The sequence below is a fragment of the Pimephales promelas genome, chromosome 20, assembly GCF_988280905.1.
Source record: "Pimephales promelas chromosome 20, fPimPro1.hap1.1, whole genome shotgun sequence".
Taxonomy (NCBI): Eukaryota; Metazoa; Chordata; class Actinopteri; order Cypriniformes; family Leuciscidae; genus Pimephales; species Pimephales promelas.
The window spans coordinates 8,173,766-8,190,917 of NC_142788.1; the positions used below are offsets into that span (position 1 = coordinate 8,173,766).

The following is a 17,152-nucleotide window of genomic DNA, read 5'->3' on the forward strand; positions in this document are numbered from 1 at the left end:
TGGATGTGAAAATGATCCTAATTTAGTGAAACTTTTGCTTTTATTAAATCATCATAGCTTTGGTCATATATTAATTTACTTGGCAAGGGAAAAGTCGCAAATACATTCCCCGTATCCTGAAAATGCTGTAACATGCTTTATTCTGGGCATGCTGGCCTAAAACAAAGGGCGACTCATTTTACCCTGGTTTACCAATGGCGTCACAAAACGTCCTTTGTGGAAACGAATAACTCTGAGAACAATGGAGAATCTCTGTCCTGAATGTATTAGCGGTAGCACACCTCAGATATCTCCATCGCCAGCTCGATTAACTCACTGGCCTCTTGACAGGAGTTCATGAAATTACAGTCGAACTCGATGTTACAGCCGCACCAGTCTTTCCCCTTGGACTGCTCATCTGAGGTGCAGTAATACTTGAAGGAGGGGAAGCAGCGGATGAACGCCCGCTCACACACGTCAGGCATCATGGCGAAGACGTCACAGAAGCGGCAGTAGAGGCAAGCCAGCAGGATGGTGGCGCAGTCATCTGGATAAAAGAAAATTAACTTAGTAGAACCTAGTGGGGCTGCCACTATTTAATATTTTGTTTATAAGCTGTTTTGGCTCTGTTTTGTATAAAGTGCTACGGAAATAAATGTGACCACTTGACGCGTCCAAAAATGCACAAGGACATCATAGTATCCCAGACAGCACCATAGTGTCAGCCCGGATCCGGCCCACATATGGCGCTTTTCCACTGCATAGTACAGTACAGTTCGGCTCAGTACACTTCGACTCGGCGCGGAACAGTTCGGCTCGCTTTGCGTTTCCACTGCAGTAGTACCCCTTCAAAGTGTGTGGGACTGATCGTTATTTGCGCGCGCCTCTACTGCTATGACATCGTATAAAAAGCGCCACATTTTCAAACCCACAACACAGGAACAATGGAGACTATCGAGGGGATGGTGTTCCTGATTCTCGGTATGTGGTTGTTTTTAACTGCTAGACGGAAAAATGTGTTTAAAATGAGGCTGATGGTAAAAATACTGCTAAAAAAGTGTCTCGTGTCGCAAATCCAATGACGCTAGTAGCATACCCGGCGCTATGGGCGGGCCTTAGGGGCCCGGGCCCGCCTACCGAGCGCCTGTGCCCCCCTCTCCATGCAATTTGCATTTAATACATTTTAAAAAGAAATATATTATAAAAATAATGTATTGAATAACTCATGCGGAGATTCCACTCCCAAAAACGTCGACTTCAGCTGTATTAAGAACATGAATGGGCCAGTTATTTTTATTACTCTTCTTAAGTTGCACCAGCCCTGACACAATGCTAAATCATAAAACAGATATGTACAATAACATTACGATATCCTTTAATCGATTTAAATAGTTATTGGTTTAGGTTTATGTGGTCGTTCAATTACGCCTTTATATTTGTATTGGACGTGAATGTAAATAATGGTTCAGGGGTAGAACTTTTGCCAAGCGTGCCAGAGGTTCTGGGTTCTAATCCGTTCTAATAACATTTTTTTTTCATCAAAACTGATGTTTATCAGTGATTGTATATCAGGCAGAGACAAAACATCTTCAGAACATTTTGTGTTTTAATTTCACCGTAATGAATAGAGTCTCTCCACAACGGATTGCACGTCCGAGTGAAGACTGTGCGCAAGCCAGAAAAAAAAAACATTAGCCTATCCGCGCCAGCGGCAACGAGCATTTGAACAGTTGATTTAAAAAACACATTTCAGCGCTAGATCGTCTCTTATTTAAAAAACGAACGAAACGAATGCTCTGCTAGTTAACTGGAGATGTTTTGTTTATTTGTATTGGTACATTCGTGCCGGGATATGTTTCAAAAGTGGTGGGTACAATATCGAGGGTGGGGACATATCCCACCCGCAAATTACGCCTGGTACTTGAAATCGGCGTAATAGTTGGTTTTTGTCCTATAGAAACATTTATTGGATGTCATAATTAGGCCCCCCCTACAATATTAAATGCCCGTCCATTGGTTTGTTTCTGCAGCCGGTGTTGTGCCTAATTTCGACCCCCTGCCAAATTATTACCCCCCTCGTTGAAGTCAGTACCTGATTGCCTAATCCCAACCCCGCCCCTAATCTTAACCCCTCCCCCACAACTAATCCTAAACCTACCAATACTAGGGGGGTAATAATTTGGCGGGGGTCGAAATTCGGCACAACACCGGCTCTGGCTAGTAGTGACGCTGGTAGTGACGATTCTGTCTGACCAATCAGTGATCTGCAGTGTTTCACGTCACATTTTAGTACCGGTACAGTGCGCTTGGAACCTCAACAGACCAGGTACCATTTAAAGCGACCTGAAGCAAACCGTACTGTACCATGCAGTGGAAAAGCACCATTAAGTGAGCTGTACCGAACCGCACCGAACCGCACCGTACTATGCAGTGGAAAAGCGCCTATATGGGTGGAATCCACGTGCCGGATGTGGCCGGGATCTGGGCCGACACTACGTTGCTGTCTGGGACAGTACTTTTCGTCATTAACGGTTGCATGAATATTTGTAAAATGTCACTTACTGTGGCTTTAATAAATATTCACTAGCATATTGGTTTTAAGTACGCTGGTATTTGTGCACATCACTCAGTTATCATTACCTAAACACTTCCTCTTGCATGCATTATTTATTTTTTAGACGTCCATACATCAAGTTAAGTGCAGGCTGCCATAAACTAAAACTAAGATGCTCTAATTACACTGAAACTGGAACAGAAATCTGCCATTTCGGGAAGTTAGATGGAGGCTGAAATGAGAGAAGCCCAGAACACACATTTCAGCCTTTCATCAGCACATAATTCCTCAGAATTATGATTATGGCACGTGTGGCCATGCTAGCCACTTCTATGCACAGAATCAGACTAATGCCACATTGCAAAACCTTATAGACAGGAGCTCTCTCTAAGTAATTATATTAAGGGCTGTGTGAGCAGAAATGGGGAAATAAGTGGTCACCCACAGACATTAATGTAACAGTGTACATTCCCCAGGGAAGTTTGTGAAACAGAGCAACCCGAGTAGAGTTTCACTACATAGGATGAGCATACAATGGAGAGAGAATAATTTTTTTATTATAGCTCATAGTACAGGTTTATGGTCATGTATCTTGCATAAGGCTCTGTCACTGAGGGAGTGTTTTAGCATCTGAGTGTTGGTGTGAGTGCTCATAAAAGTGCACTCCGCTCTGCATGAGAGCTGCAAGCGCATCAGATTAACATGTTTACAAGTGTGTTTGGGACTGAGTGATACTTATACGCGTGTTGAAACTACCGGATTTACTGTAACAGCAACCAAAACTGATTATAGCCATGTCGTTTCTGAAGCAAACTAATAATTAGGCCAATGTTTCAGGCTTCATAATAATATGTAAAGCCGTTTTTTTAACAGTAAAACATAAATGCAACATTATTTTAAGAAACACTTTACATTTGCAAAAAAACAAAAAAAACATTTATTCGATAAAAATAATGTACTCTTCTGAAATATTATTATTTATGTATAACGTCTCGGTTACGTATGTAACCCTCGTTCCCTGAGTAGGGAACGGAGACGTTACGTCAGAAGTGACGGAGATTGGGGGTTTCGCATAGAAAGCCAATCCTCTTCGAGTATTAAAACACGAGCCAATGGCATGCAATGCCTTGGGGCTGCGGAAATTTGCATAGCGTACTCCGCCCTACTCCGTGAGTATAAAAGGAGGAAGTGAACGCAACCGCAGTATGTCTTCGCTGAGGAGCCAAGACTGAACTCGGCCTCTACCCAGCGATACAGCAGAAGTGGCAGGGAGACGTAACGTCTCCGTTCCCTACTCAGGGAACGAGGGTTACATACGTAACCGAGACGTTCCCTATCGTAGTCACTTCGAGTTACGTCAGAAGTGACGGAGATTGGGGGTCTGTGCCATCACGCCAACTTCAAGCTGTCTTCCAGTGCCCTGCGAAAGACTGAACCCCCGAGCCTTACCTCTTTTTTTTTTTTTTTTTTTTTTTTGGGGATCCGACTTTGACACAGGATTACCAAGGTACACTGGGAAACATATCCCGAAGGGGACATGCTACCAGCTGCCTACCGAAGGGAGGACTTAAGAATACACATATGGCCACATAGGGACACATATGGAACACTGGAGTACCAACCGCAGGTGGCTACTGATTTAAACTCCAGGGGTGGCAGATGGCTTGCCAAGGGAAGACACATGCTCAGAGAGGCTTACAGTGGAAAATACACATGAGACGGTTACCATGGGGAACCGTGCGCATGGAGGCACCTAGCTAGCATCCAGAGCCACGCAGTGGTGCCCGCATCGTCGGTGCTGGAGGACTCAAGACTTCAATGGAAGAACTGAGGAATATCGCACTTATCCAGTCCGGGGAGTGGAGTGGCGAGCAAGCGAAGACACCTGAGCGGATCCAGAACTGGCCGAAACGAGTACGTGAGAGGATACCGGCTCAATTCGCAGATTATAGAATCTGGCGAAGGTGTTGGGTGTCGCCCAGCCTGCAGCTCTGCAGATGTCTGTTAGCGAGGCGCCGTGCGCTAAAGCCCAAGAGGAGGCTACACTCCGAGTGGAATGGGCCGTCACACCAAGGGGGCACGGAAGGCCTTGCTGCTGGTAAGACAAAGCAATGGCATCCACTATCCAGTGGGACAGCCGTTGCTTTGAGAGAGCCCTTCCCTTCTGGCTCCCTCCATGACAGACAAAGAGCTGGTCTGAGGTCCTGAAACACTGCGTTCTGTCGACATAGGTGCGGAGAGCACGTACCGGACAGAGCAGTGCCAAGGCTGGGTCTGCCTCCTCCGGGGGCAGCGCTTGCAGGTTCACCACCTGGTCCCGGAAGGGAGTGGTGGGAACCTTGGGCACATATCCAGGCCGGGGTCTCAGGATCACGTGAGAGTAAGCCGGCCCGAACTCCAGGCACGCTTCGTCAACGGAGAATGCGTGCAGGTCCCCCACCCTCTTGATGGAGGCCAATGCAACCAGGAGTGCTGTCTTCATGGACAGAAACTTTAGCTCTACTGATTGCAAAGGCTCAAAGGGATGCCTCTGCAGAGCACTTAAAACTACCGAGAGGTCCCAAGAGGGTACGAGGGGAGGACGAGGCGGATGCAGCCTCCTCGCTCCCCTCAGGAACCTGATGACCAGGTCGTGCTTCCCTAAGGACTTACCTTCCACTGCTTCATGAGAAGCGGCAATGGCCGCGACGTAAACCTTAAGGGTGGAGGGCGACAGCCTGCGCTCCAACCCTTCTTGCAGGAAGGAAAGCACGACACTGATCGAACATCTCCGGGGGTCTTCTCCGCGAGAAGAGCACCAATTGACGAAGAGGTTCCACTTCAACGCATAAAGGTGTCTCGTGGACAACGCTCTTGCGGAAGTGATGGTTGCCGCCACCGCAGGTGGCAGCGAACTCAAACCTGCCTCGTCCCGTCCAGGAGCCACACGTGCAGCCTCCAGAGATCGGGACGAGGGTGCCACAGAGTGCCCCGTCTCTGAGAGAGTAGGTCTTGTCTCAGAGGAATAGGCCAAGGAGGTGCTGTCGCGAGGAGCATGAGATCGGAGAACCACGTCTTGGTGGGCCAGTAGGGGGCTACCAGCAAGACCTGCTCCTCGTCCTCCTTGATCTTGCACAACACCCGTGCAAGGAGGCTCACTGGGGGAAACGCATACTTGCGTGGGCCCCGTGGCCAGCTGTGCGCCAGCGCATCCGAACCGAGAGTGCCCCAGGTCAGAGAATAAAACTGGGCGCAGTGGGCTGAGTCCCGGGAGGCGAACAGATCTATCTGTGCCTCCCCGAACTCTTTCCAGATCAGCTGGACCGACTGGGGATGGAGTCGCCACTCGCCGGAGATAGGGCGGACCCGAGACAGCTCGTCGGCTGCCCAGTTCCGGTCTCCAGGAATGTGAACTGCACGAAGGGACCTCAGGTGCTTCTGACTCCATATCAAGAGGTGGCGGGCGAGCTGCGACAACCGGCGCGAGCGTAGACCCCCCTGGTGGTTGATGTACGCTACAGCCGTAGTGTTGTCTGAGCGGACAAGCACATGCTGGCCCTTGAGCAACGCTCTGAAGCGGTGCAGGGCGAGCCGTACTGCCAGCAGCTCGAGGCAATTGATGTGCATGAGGCGCTGGGCCCCCGTCCAGGAGCCGGCGGCTGCATGCCCATTGCACATGGCACCCCAACCCGTGGTAGATGCATCCGTGGAGACGATGAGATGCCTGGAAACTCGCTGAATAGGGACGCCCGTCCGTAAAAAGCTGAGGTTCGACCACGGGAAGAAGGTTCGCCGGCATGTCGGAGTCACTGGGACTCGGAGCGAGCCGCGATGCCATGCCCACCTCGGGACTCGATCGCGAAGCCACAGCTGAAGCGGTCTCATATGAAGCAAACCGAGCGGCGTTGCCGCGGCCGCGGATGCCATATGCCCCAGGAGCCTCTGAAAAAGTTTCAGTGGAACCGCACTCTTGCCCTCGAACTGACGAAGACAAGTCAGCAGTGAGTGCGCGCGCTCGATCGTGAGCTGCGCGGACATGGCGACCGAGTCTATCTCCACGCCGAGAAAAGAGATCCTCTGCACGGGGCAAAGTTTGCTCTTTTCTCGGTTGACCCGAAGGCCCAGACGGGCTAGGTGTCGGAGCACCAAGTCTCTGTGTTCGCAAAGCTGAGCTCGAGAGTGTGCTAGTATCAGCCAGTCGTCGAGATAATTCAGGATGCGAACCCCGTGCTCGCGAAGGGGAACAAGGGCTGCCTCGACGATCTTCGTGAAGACGCGAGGGGACAGAGCTAACCCGAATGGGAGAACGGCGTACTGATATGCCTGGCCCTCGAAGGCAAACCGAAGAAACGGTCTGTGTCGAGGTAAGATGGACACATGGAAGTACGCGTCCTTCAGGTCGATCGCTGCAAACCAATCCTGATACCGAACACATTCGAAAATGCGTTTGGCCGTGAGCATTTTGAACGGTAGTCGATGGAGAGAACGGTTCAAAATGCGCAGGTCCAGGATCGGTCGTAACCCACCGGTCTTCTTGGGGACAATGAAGTAGGGGCTGTAAAACCCGGACCTCACCTCGGCTGGAGGGACCGTCTCGATTGCACCCTTCGCCAGCAGGGTCGCAATCTCCGCTCTCAGGACTGGGGCATTGCCACCGACTATCGTGGAGCGAACTCCCCTGAAGCGGGGAGGAGACCGTGCGAACTGAATCGCGTAGCCGAATCTGATCGTTCTGATGACCCAGCGGGATACCCCGGGAAGCGCTAGCCAGGCTTCCAGGAAGTGAGCCAACGGGGTCATGTGAACCACAGACGTCCCCCCGGAGGGGCAGCGTGGCGGGTCGACTGGCACGCGTGCAGGGGTTACCCCGCTCGGATGCGTCGAAGCCCGCTCCCCGACAGAAGGGACCAGGGAAAGCGGAGCGTTCCACGGGGGTCCGTTCTGCCGGGGGTCTGGCGAGAGAGGGGGAAGGGATTGGTGTAGCCCGGGGACGACACACGCACCCTTCCGCGCCCTCCGAGACAGAGAGGAGTGAGTGGGCCGACACCCTGGGGCATCGGGGGCACTCACTCCAGTCTGTGAGCTCAGTGAGGATGTCAAGTCTTTCTTTAACCAGTTCAGGGTGCTGCCCACCCGTGGGTGAGCAGCGGGGAGCTGAGAACAAAAGATTCTCCCCCGGTGGAGGGCCGGGGGAGAATCTTTTGTTCTCAGCTCCCCGCTGCTTATCTTTTGTTCTCAGCTCGGGGGCCTGCTACCGCCTCCTGTGAAAGACTCGAGATCGTCACTGAGCGGCCCGTGTCAGGATCTTCGCTTGGCCTGGCGTTTAGCGGGGCGAGCGGCCTGAGGGGGCTGTGACGCCGGCCTGCGGCCTCCTCGACGCCGGGGCCCGGGTGAAGGCTGCTGCTGGGGCCGGGCGGGAGGGAGGGGAGCCGCAGGGGGGCGTCCTCGGCGGCGAGCAGGGGGAGGCGCCTGTGCCGACGACTGGGTGGAGGCAGCAGCTGGTCGTCGGGGCAGGATGTGTTTGATGGCCTCCGTCTGCTTCTGGGCGGTGGAGAACTGATGGGCGAAGTCCTCGACCGCACCGCCGAAAAGGCCAACCTGGGACAGCGGAGCGTCGAGCAGACGAGTCCGCTCAGCGCTCCGCGTATCCGACAGGTTGAGCCACAGATGACGCTCCTGAACCACGCTAGTGGCCATCACCTGACCAACGGCGCGAGCAGCCACTTTCGTTGCCCGGAGAGCAAGGTCAGTGGCGGACCGCAGTTCTTTGAATGCCGTCGTGTCAGTCCCGCCCTCGTGCATGTCTCTGAGCAACTTCGCTTGGAAGACCTGCAAAGTGGTCATAGCATGCAGAGCGGAGGCCGCCTGTCCCGCCGCTCTGTAGGATCGCGCCGCCATAGCAGACGAGAACCCACAGGCTTTGGATGGGTGCTTAGGAGGACCACGGGTGGAGGCGCTCTGTGGACACAGCTGCATCGCAACAGAGCGCTCCACCGGGGGCATCCCAGTGTACCCACGGGCGGCCCCGCCGTCGAGGGGGGGAAAGGCGGGGGAGAGATCGCGCTCCCGAGTGGACAAAGGAGCCCCCCAAGAGCGCGATAACTCCGCATGCAGCTCGGGGAAAAAAGGTATTGGAGTCGGCCGTGGCTTTGCAGCGGCAGCCTTGTCCAAAAACCAATTATCCATCCGTGAGAGGTCGGGGCAGGATGGAGGTTTCCATTCTAGCCCGATACTCCCAGCGGCTCGAGACAGCATGGCCGTCATCTCGGGATCTGACGCGGACAACGCTGGGACTCCCGAAGGAGGCAACGCAGCCGGATCTTCCTCTCCCGAGGAATCAAGCCCGCCTAGTGATGCTGTGATAGACATCGCATCATCATCTGGGGCGCTGCTCGAAGCAGCCGGTGCCGCCGAAGAGACAACCGACCGAGTCGAACTAGCGCCCGCTGGCTCACGCACTGAGGCGGGAGGTGTGGCCCGAGGAATCGTCGGGGCTTTATCCCACACCGTCACCGTTAGATCGCCCGATCCCCGGGTCGACGGGCCCCCTCTCGTGAAGGAAGCCGATCGAGTAGGGGGGACCGGGGCTCTCACTCTAGTGAGATCATTGAGCCGCGACCTCAGTGTGGAGATGGTCATGGTCCCACAGAAGGAACATGAGTCATCCACGAACGCTGCTGCTGCATGCTGAATGCCCAAGCAAACAAAGCAGCGTTCGTGACCATCAGATGACGACAGAAATCTACCACATCCAGAAGGGCACGGGCGAGCCATCTTTAAAAAGACGTGCCGCGTGCAGCTCTTTTACAGAGAGGAGAGAAATTCACTCTTTCAGCGCTGAGGCTACCAGGGAGAAGCGCAAAGTCTGGCAAACCACTGCACAGATCGCAGGCAATGCAGAATCTCGCTGGGTACCGCCGTCACACCAACACTGAAGAGGACGCTCGTCTCGAAGAGTCTTGAATCAGCTTTGAGGAGTGAAGAGGTTCTCTTGGCTCCGAAGCGAAAACATACTGCGGTTGCGTTCACTTCCTCCTTTTATACTCACGGAGTAGGGCGGAGTACGCTATGCAAATTTCCGCAGCCCCAAGGCATTGCATGCCATTGGCTCGTGTTTTAATACTCGAAGAGGATTGGCTTTCTATGCGAAACCCCCAATCTCCGTCACTTCTGACGTAACTCGAAGTGACTACGATAGGGAACTAGAAATATATATTTTCTGTTTACGTTAAATGTAATTTATCCCATGTGATAAAGCAGATTTTCAGCATCATTACTCCAGTCTTCAGTGTCACATGATCCTTAACAAATCAGTCTATGATTGATGCATTTTTTTTATTATAATAATAATTTATTATAGTCTTGTTATATTGTCATGTGTCTTTGCTGAATAAATCCAACATTTATATTACAGTAAGAATATCCACTCGCCTGCCACTTTATTAGCTACACCTGTTCAGCTGCTCGTTAACACACATTTCTAAACAGCCAATCACATTGCAGCAACTCAGTGCATTTAGGCATGTAGACATGATCAAGACCATAGACATAATATATACATAGACGCCCTATTGGCCGCTGGGGCGTACGTCAACGGCGCCGCCATATTGGGGAGAGCAACTTTCCCATAGAAAAATGCCTGTTTGTGCGCTGCTTGGGGCTGTAAAAATCGCCACACAACTGAAAACAGCTTTCGAGGAAGCACCTTTCACAAGCAAGACTGAACGTTTGTTTTTGGTTGTATTTGGTCATGATTTAATTAAGTAACGTTTAGAGATTAAATACTACTGTTATTGTGTCACGCAATGTAGTTTTAATAGTTTTTCAGTCGACAATGTAGTTGTTTAAAGCTCAAATATGTGGTTTGTTTATAAAGATAGAGATAAAGAAAATTTTGATCTGAAGTTTTCGGAGTTGCTGCGCCCCCGCCCAGCGCTCGTCTCCCCCGCCTGGAACAGCCGTACCACGGCCAGTGCTTCTAACAGTTGCCGCATGGCTCGGATGTCTCTAGTCTAGAGGTTAAACATGAGATATAATTCGTATAATTTGTGTTTATCTTTGGTCTCATTAATCTATAAATGGTTCCCTGGTAAATAGTTTTGGCTGAGGGCAAAGTAAAGTTTCATAACTTTATATTTAGGCTATTTTAACATTGTATGTTTGACTGAAGCTACTTCTGTTATAATGGCTAGCCTATTACTGATCAATAAAACTGAAATTTAGCACAAAGAGCAAAATATTAAATATATTTTTTGTGTGTGTTTATTCTGTAGTTGAAATGTCTTATTCTATTGCTATTATTATAGAATTATTAATAAACTATTATCAATATTTTTTACATGTATTCATTGCCATTTTATTTGCTGTATACTATTTGTTTATTTTATTGACTAAACTATTTACTATAACTTTTCACTTTATGTTATAATTAATTACTATTTGCATTGCACTGAATGCCCAGTTGTACCACAACATATGTATTATCATAAAGGATCCATCAGTTATCAATATTATTGCTAAAATCTGGTGGTCAATCACATAAAATGCTTTTTCCACAATGAGCAAACTTAAATATCTCAGTATGGGGATCTTCACCATTCTTATCCAAGAATGTTTTTATCCAGAAAAACGCAGCTCACCAGTTTACTTACATTTAATTACAATGCAGTCTTGACCTCTGCAAAATGGCGGACCCGTTGACGTATCGCAGCAACGTTCCAAAGCGGCCAATAGGGCGTCTATGTATATATTATGTCTATGATCAAGACGATCTGCTGAAGTTGAAACTGAGCATCAGAATGAGTAATTAAGGTGGTTTAAGTGACTTTGAACGTGGTATGGTGTTGGTGCCAGACGGGCTGGTCTGAGTATTTCAGAAACTGATCTAGTGGGATTTTCACACTTAAACATCTCTTCGAGTTCACTGAGAATGGTCTGAAAAGGAGATAATATTTGTGTGAATTTGGGTAAAATCATAGGTCCATCCTGCCTTGGCCAGTGGTTCGGGCTGCTGGTGCTGTAATGGTGTGGGATTTTATGTTGGCACACTTTGAGCCTCTTAGTACTAATTGAGCATCGATTAAACCCCACAGTCTACCTGAGTATTGTTATTGACCATGTCCATCTCTTTGTGACCACAGTGTATCGTCTTCTGATGGGTACTTCCAGCAGGATAACACACACACACACGTCACAAGGCTCAAATCATCTCAAACTGTGTTTGCTCATCACAGTGAGTTCACTAAACTCAAACGGCCTCCACAGTCACCAGATCTCAACAGAGCATCTTCGGGATGTGGAGGAACGGGAGATTCACATCATGGATGTTCAGTCGGCGAAATCTCTGAGAATGTTTCCAGCAACTTGTTGAATCTCTGCCACGAACAAACACGCAGTTCAGAAGGCAAAAGAGTACCTAATAAAGTGGCTGGTGTGGTTTATTTATTGAATAAACCTACAATAATTGTGCTGAAATTATAATTGGCCATTTGTAAAACTATTCATTGAAATCTTTAAAATGATTACATTTCAATTTGACCAATTTTATATTATCAATTTGTTTAAGTTAACATTTTATGACATTTTCCAGATTAAGAATTTTTTAAAATCTATTTATCTTCAATTAGACCTTTCGCTGAATTGATTTTAGTTAGTTCATTGATTTACAGTATGAATTTCTCGATTTACTATTAAGTGGCACACATTGTCCTCTGAAAAGCTGTCTGGATCATAGGGGTGTAACGGTACACAGAAGTCACGGTTCCATATTGCATAAAATAAAATAGTTGATTTGTCACTCTACTTGATAGCGGAAAGATGTCAGCGCGGAAAGATGCAACGGCTGTTGGTTTGACTATCGTGATGTGCGTAGCCTAAGCTGTCATTGTCTTTGTGTGTGAGTAATTAACATGGTGACAATGGAGGATGCACAGAGGTCGATTTTAAAGAAAAATGAGCGAGAAATTCCACGTAAGACAACATTTGCAACGCATTCTCACCCCAAGGCGTCACCTTTGACCATGCTTCAATATTTGACGTTTTAGGCGCCCTTTGGCGTCACTTACATGACGCGATCCCACGGCGGCATCTAACTGACGCTAAAGGAAAGCGTCAGTTAGAGGACGCGGTTAGGTTTAGGTGTGGGGTGGGGGTAGGGTACACGCGATCCTAGGGCGTCATCTAACTGACGCTAAAGGGCGCCTAAAGCGTCAGATATTGAAGCATGTCCAAATGCTTCCCAAGGCGTCAGTTAGGTGACGCCTTGGGAGTGAGAATGGGCTGACATTTGAAGGTAAAGGGTCTTATTTTATTTGTGTACACACAATAAAAACAGAACATTGTGCTTTTGTAAAATAAAGAAAACTAACAGGATTCTACTTTCCACCATACCGCTTTCCTTTCTGTGAAGTTTGTGGAGTGTGTCACAAATATGAATCTAAACTCAGCATATTGGCTAGGCTACTAGCCTAGCGTGCATATAAACTCTTGCTTTGAGTTGGTGCATAGATCTATAGATATGCATTATAAAGGCTAGATGACTTACGGCAGAGTTTCTATCGTCATCAACGTCGGCCATCTTGTCACAGGCAAGCTTTCTGGCGGGCTCTGTGGTTCCTGATGTAAGATGAGTGATCAGCACGCCACGAACACGAATACTGTTATCTCGTTGAAATCTTGACGGATTTACAAAAAGTTTGGTTTCTTACAAACGCTATTCACGTGGCTATAATTCTGGATGAATATTTATTCATGCACTTATTATTCATAAGTATGCAGTATCATAACGAAATCTCTGACGTTTATAACAAACCAAACCGTTTGAAAATCAGTAGATAATTTAGCAAGTTATGGTTATTTAAAAAGTCCATTAAAACACAATCCCTGCGTCCCAATTCGCTTACTTATACTACGCCCTAAAAGTACTCTTTTTGTGAAGAAAAGGTACATACTTTTGAGTGTGTAGCAAACAGTGTTGTGCAAGTTACTTCCAAACTGTAATACATTAGGTATTACTTGTTACTGTTATTTAATAGTAATTCATTACCTTACAATATTACTGCCCCAGAATTGTAATGCGTTACATTACTCATGTATTACTTTTGAGTTACTTTCACCAAAATAACTAAGTAGAACTTAACTTTGGGGCTGTAACGATATGCAATATGAAAACGAAATCGCGATTCGCCACACGACTCAGATCCACAAACAGAATCGTGACACACCTCTTCCAACTTTATTCTCCTTACCGTCCATATCCAATGCTGCCTTATCTTTAAATTAGGCTATTAGTATTATTTGAAGTTAACATTATAAAATACGTAGACCTACACCACGAAACTAGTTGAGGATAAATTATTTAAAATTGGGGAAGTCCAGCATTATGGACATGACATTTGCAGTCAAAACTTGAAATAAAAATTCTCAGAAAATACATGTATTGAAACGTATATAGGCTACTTCCTTAAAGGACTCCAGACATTAGACAAATATCAGTCTATGTTTTATTTTTAATATTAGGGAAAAGACACACATTTATGCGTGACAAAAAAAATAGGAGGCAAAATATATTTTTTGTAATTCTGTTAATTACACTGCGCAAATCGGAGGAGGAAGGATTGGCTCTCCAGTCTCCATAGAACTTAAAATATTCATTTTATTTTAGTTTTCGTGTTTGCATTTATGAGGAAAAAACAATGTTACAGACGCGACCGCTCTGAACCGGCACTAAAAGACTGCTTTAAAACTTCCACATAGTCTGTTGCCTTTAAGAAGTAAAAGCAGACAATACACTGTAATACAACTGTAATACAAGCCTCACTAAACATGTAACGAGTAAAATATTACTGAAAATTGATTAGTAATGCCTTACACTACTGGGTTTCAGCAAAAAGTAATATGTTACTGTAATGTATTACTTTTGTAATGCGTTACTCCCAACACTGGTAGCAAAAAAGTAGGCAAGCTTTGGGACATACTATCACGTCATCTTTAAACGGACTGCGTGCATCCTGTCACCATAAACTGCCCTGTCAATCATCTCGTCACAGTTAAAATCCTCCATTCAATCTAATTTGATTTCCTACCATATCGGAGCACGTTAATCTGCCAGTCATGGGTCTTTCATGTGTATACTTTCCTTGTGTTTTGCAATTTGAGTATAATGATGCATTTAAAAAGTAATGGCTAAACATATCCTTACAAAAGTTCACAATGCTGCTGCGGATGCAATATAATGTGGAGAACATTGAATAAATTAATTTTCGTCAGGTCAGATAGTGTTAATTAATCACTCAAACCTCTTTATCTAAACCTCTCAACATAACTGCGGGACTCGCACGTCCTCCGTGTCTGTATTTTTTTTTAACACTTTTTACTCTGGTTTGTAGTTCTAACCGAATCCTTGTTCAACGCGCAAAGGGTTGTGGGCAATATCAGCCGTTAGAGTGTGCATCGATCTACACTTCGGATTCTGACCGGAAAAAGTAGTTCATCCGGGTATCTTTGAAACACTCATTTCAACATACAACGGTTTGGGATGCACTAATTCTATTTTCGAATTGGGACGCAGCAAATGTTACAAGTGAGCGAGCTGCCTGTGACAAGATGGCCACCAGGTGCAGACGTCGACCTTCATTGGCCAGCAGCACAGACGAGACATCTAGCCTTTATTTTGGATATCTATGCATAGATCGTCTCTTCTTCTGCTGCTCTTTTTCGGGTTGTGGCGGTTAGCAAACAGCGTTGCATTACCGTGAGCGCCCCCTTCTGGACTGGAGTGTGGATCGCCTGTTACTGTATTCATCATCTGACTGAACGCACCGAAACTGTGAAGTCTGTACCGTGACACCCCTACTAGATCATTTTCACAACTAAAGCACAATTGTCTTACAGCCATAGGCTACATCAGCATTAGGAAGAGTACAGTTAAAAGCAAATAAACAAGTAAACAGAGAAGTTTTGACGCTGTACCTGCAGTGTCAGGCTGATAGGACTCAAAGGAGGTGAAGGTGCTGCTCTCGGCGATGGGCTTCCCACGCGAGCAGAGCGAAGAACTGGATCCGACCCGCTCGCTGTCCCCTGAGGACACCATGGACACGGGCTCCTCTTCATGGTCCATATCTGCCTCTGAGATGGTGCTCAACCTCCTCACCCCGCTAACCACAGCTTCACTCATCCTGCAACAGGAAACCAAAACCAATATCACAGCAGATTTAGCAAAGGCACATGCTGAAGCAGTGCTTTCGGTAGGAATCAGAGTATACTCTACCTTCAGTGTTTCCAGTAGCCCTGCTCCTCCTGATCCGATTCTATTATCTCTGAGAAGAAAATGAGCTACACACTTCAGTCTGATATGAGCGTAACACGTGCCAGATCCAACCAGTAGTTTGGCTGTAATAGCTTCAACTATGAACAAAACAAGATGTTTTATCTATATGCAGAAAAATCTGCACACATTGGAATAGGAGCAAAATTGCGACTGACTTGAGTGTGAGAATGAAGATGTGAATGCAATATCTTTGCAATAACCTGTACTGAATAAATTATTAAACGGCATCCACACGCACTGGTCTCTGGATAGTTTCCAGCGTGGCTGCAGGTCCATTAGTGTTGTGAAAGACTCGGTCATGTCTCAGTCTCCACCGCATTTTGAACTTGGTCTCGTCTCTGTCTCAGACTTAGAGGACTCAGGATTTTATCTCTAGACCACAGATGCAAGGACATCACTAAATTGCTGCTTCGTGGTCAGATTTATTTGTTAACATCATCAATGTTAAACTTACTGCGTGAAATGCAATCAATAATTTATCTTTTATTTTTAATCTGATTTATTTAGTTACCAGGTTTGAAATCAAGGCTGGATTGTCTCAAAAAAGTAAAATGCCCCAAATTCATACAATTGCCCACAAATTCAAGATATGATTGCAAACAAAAGTACTTGTTTATATTATGACATTTCAGTAAAGCTGCAGTCCGCAGTTTTTCCTCTTTGTCGCCATCTCTGATTGAAATCTGGAATTATCAACCATACGTGAGTTGTACTTCGACACCCTCGACATGGCAGGCAGGGATGAACACAATGTTTGAGGAGACTGTGTGTGTCAGCTGCCACGCTGGTGTCAATACTGGCAGTCAGAATCACAGATTATTCTTTTTGGAAGTATGACCAACATAATAATTTGAACTGGAAAATGTCATTTGAACTAGTAAGAAACATCCACTTTTGTTCTGGATCTGAAATTGCAGTAAATCGTGCTGATTAAGATTAATTAATGACTCAATATAATAATGACTCAATATAGACTCAATATTATACGTATATATTAGGGCTGTGCAAAAGTTAATTGCGATTAATCGCATCCAAAATAAAAGTCTGTGTTTACATAATATATTTGTGTGTGCTGTATATAATTATTTTGTATATATAAATACCTATGCATGCATGTATATATTTAAGAAATATTTGCGCTTAAATTCTGTATATATTTATAAATACATAATCTATATTATATAAATATAAATATTTTATATATGAATAACACATTTTCTTAAATATATACATGCATGTGTGTGTATTTATATATACAAAATAATTATATACAGCACACACAAATATATTATGTAAACACAGACTTTTATTTT

General features: G+C 46.5%; 1 protein-coding gene across 1 annotated transcript; it reads right to left on the bottom strand.

Annotated features, from left to right (window-relative positions):
• Positions 1-218: 218 nt before the first annotated feature.
• On the bottom strand, positions 219-15,686 carry LOC120473959 (myoD family inhibitor domain-containing protein 2-like). Its single transcript, XM_039664041.2, has 2 exons — positions 15,482-15,686; positions 219-526 (listed from the first exon to the last, which is right to left on the bottom strand). Exons 1-2 carry the CDS (start codon positions 15,684-15,686, stop codon positions 267-269), a joined length of 465 nt encoding a protein of 154 aa, XP_039519975.2. The 3' UTR covers positions 219-266.
• Between the last annotated feature and the right edge of the window lie 1,466 nt (positions 15,687-17,152).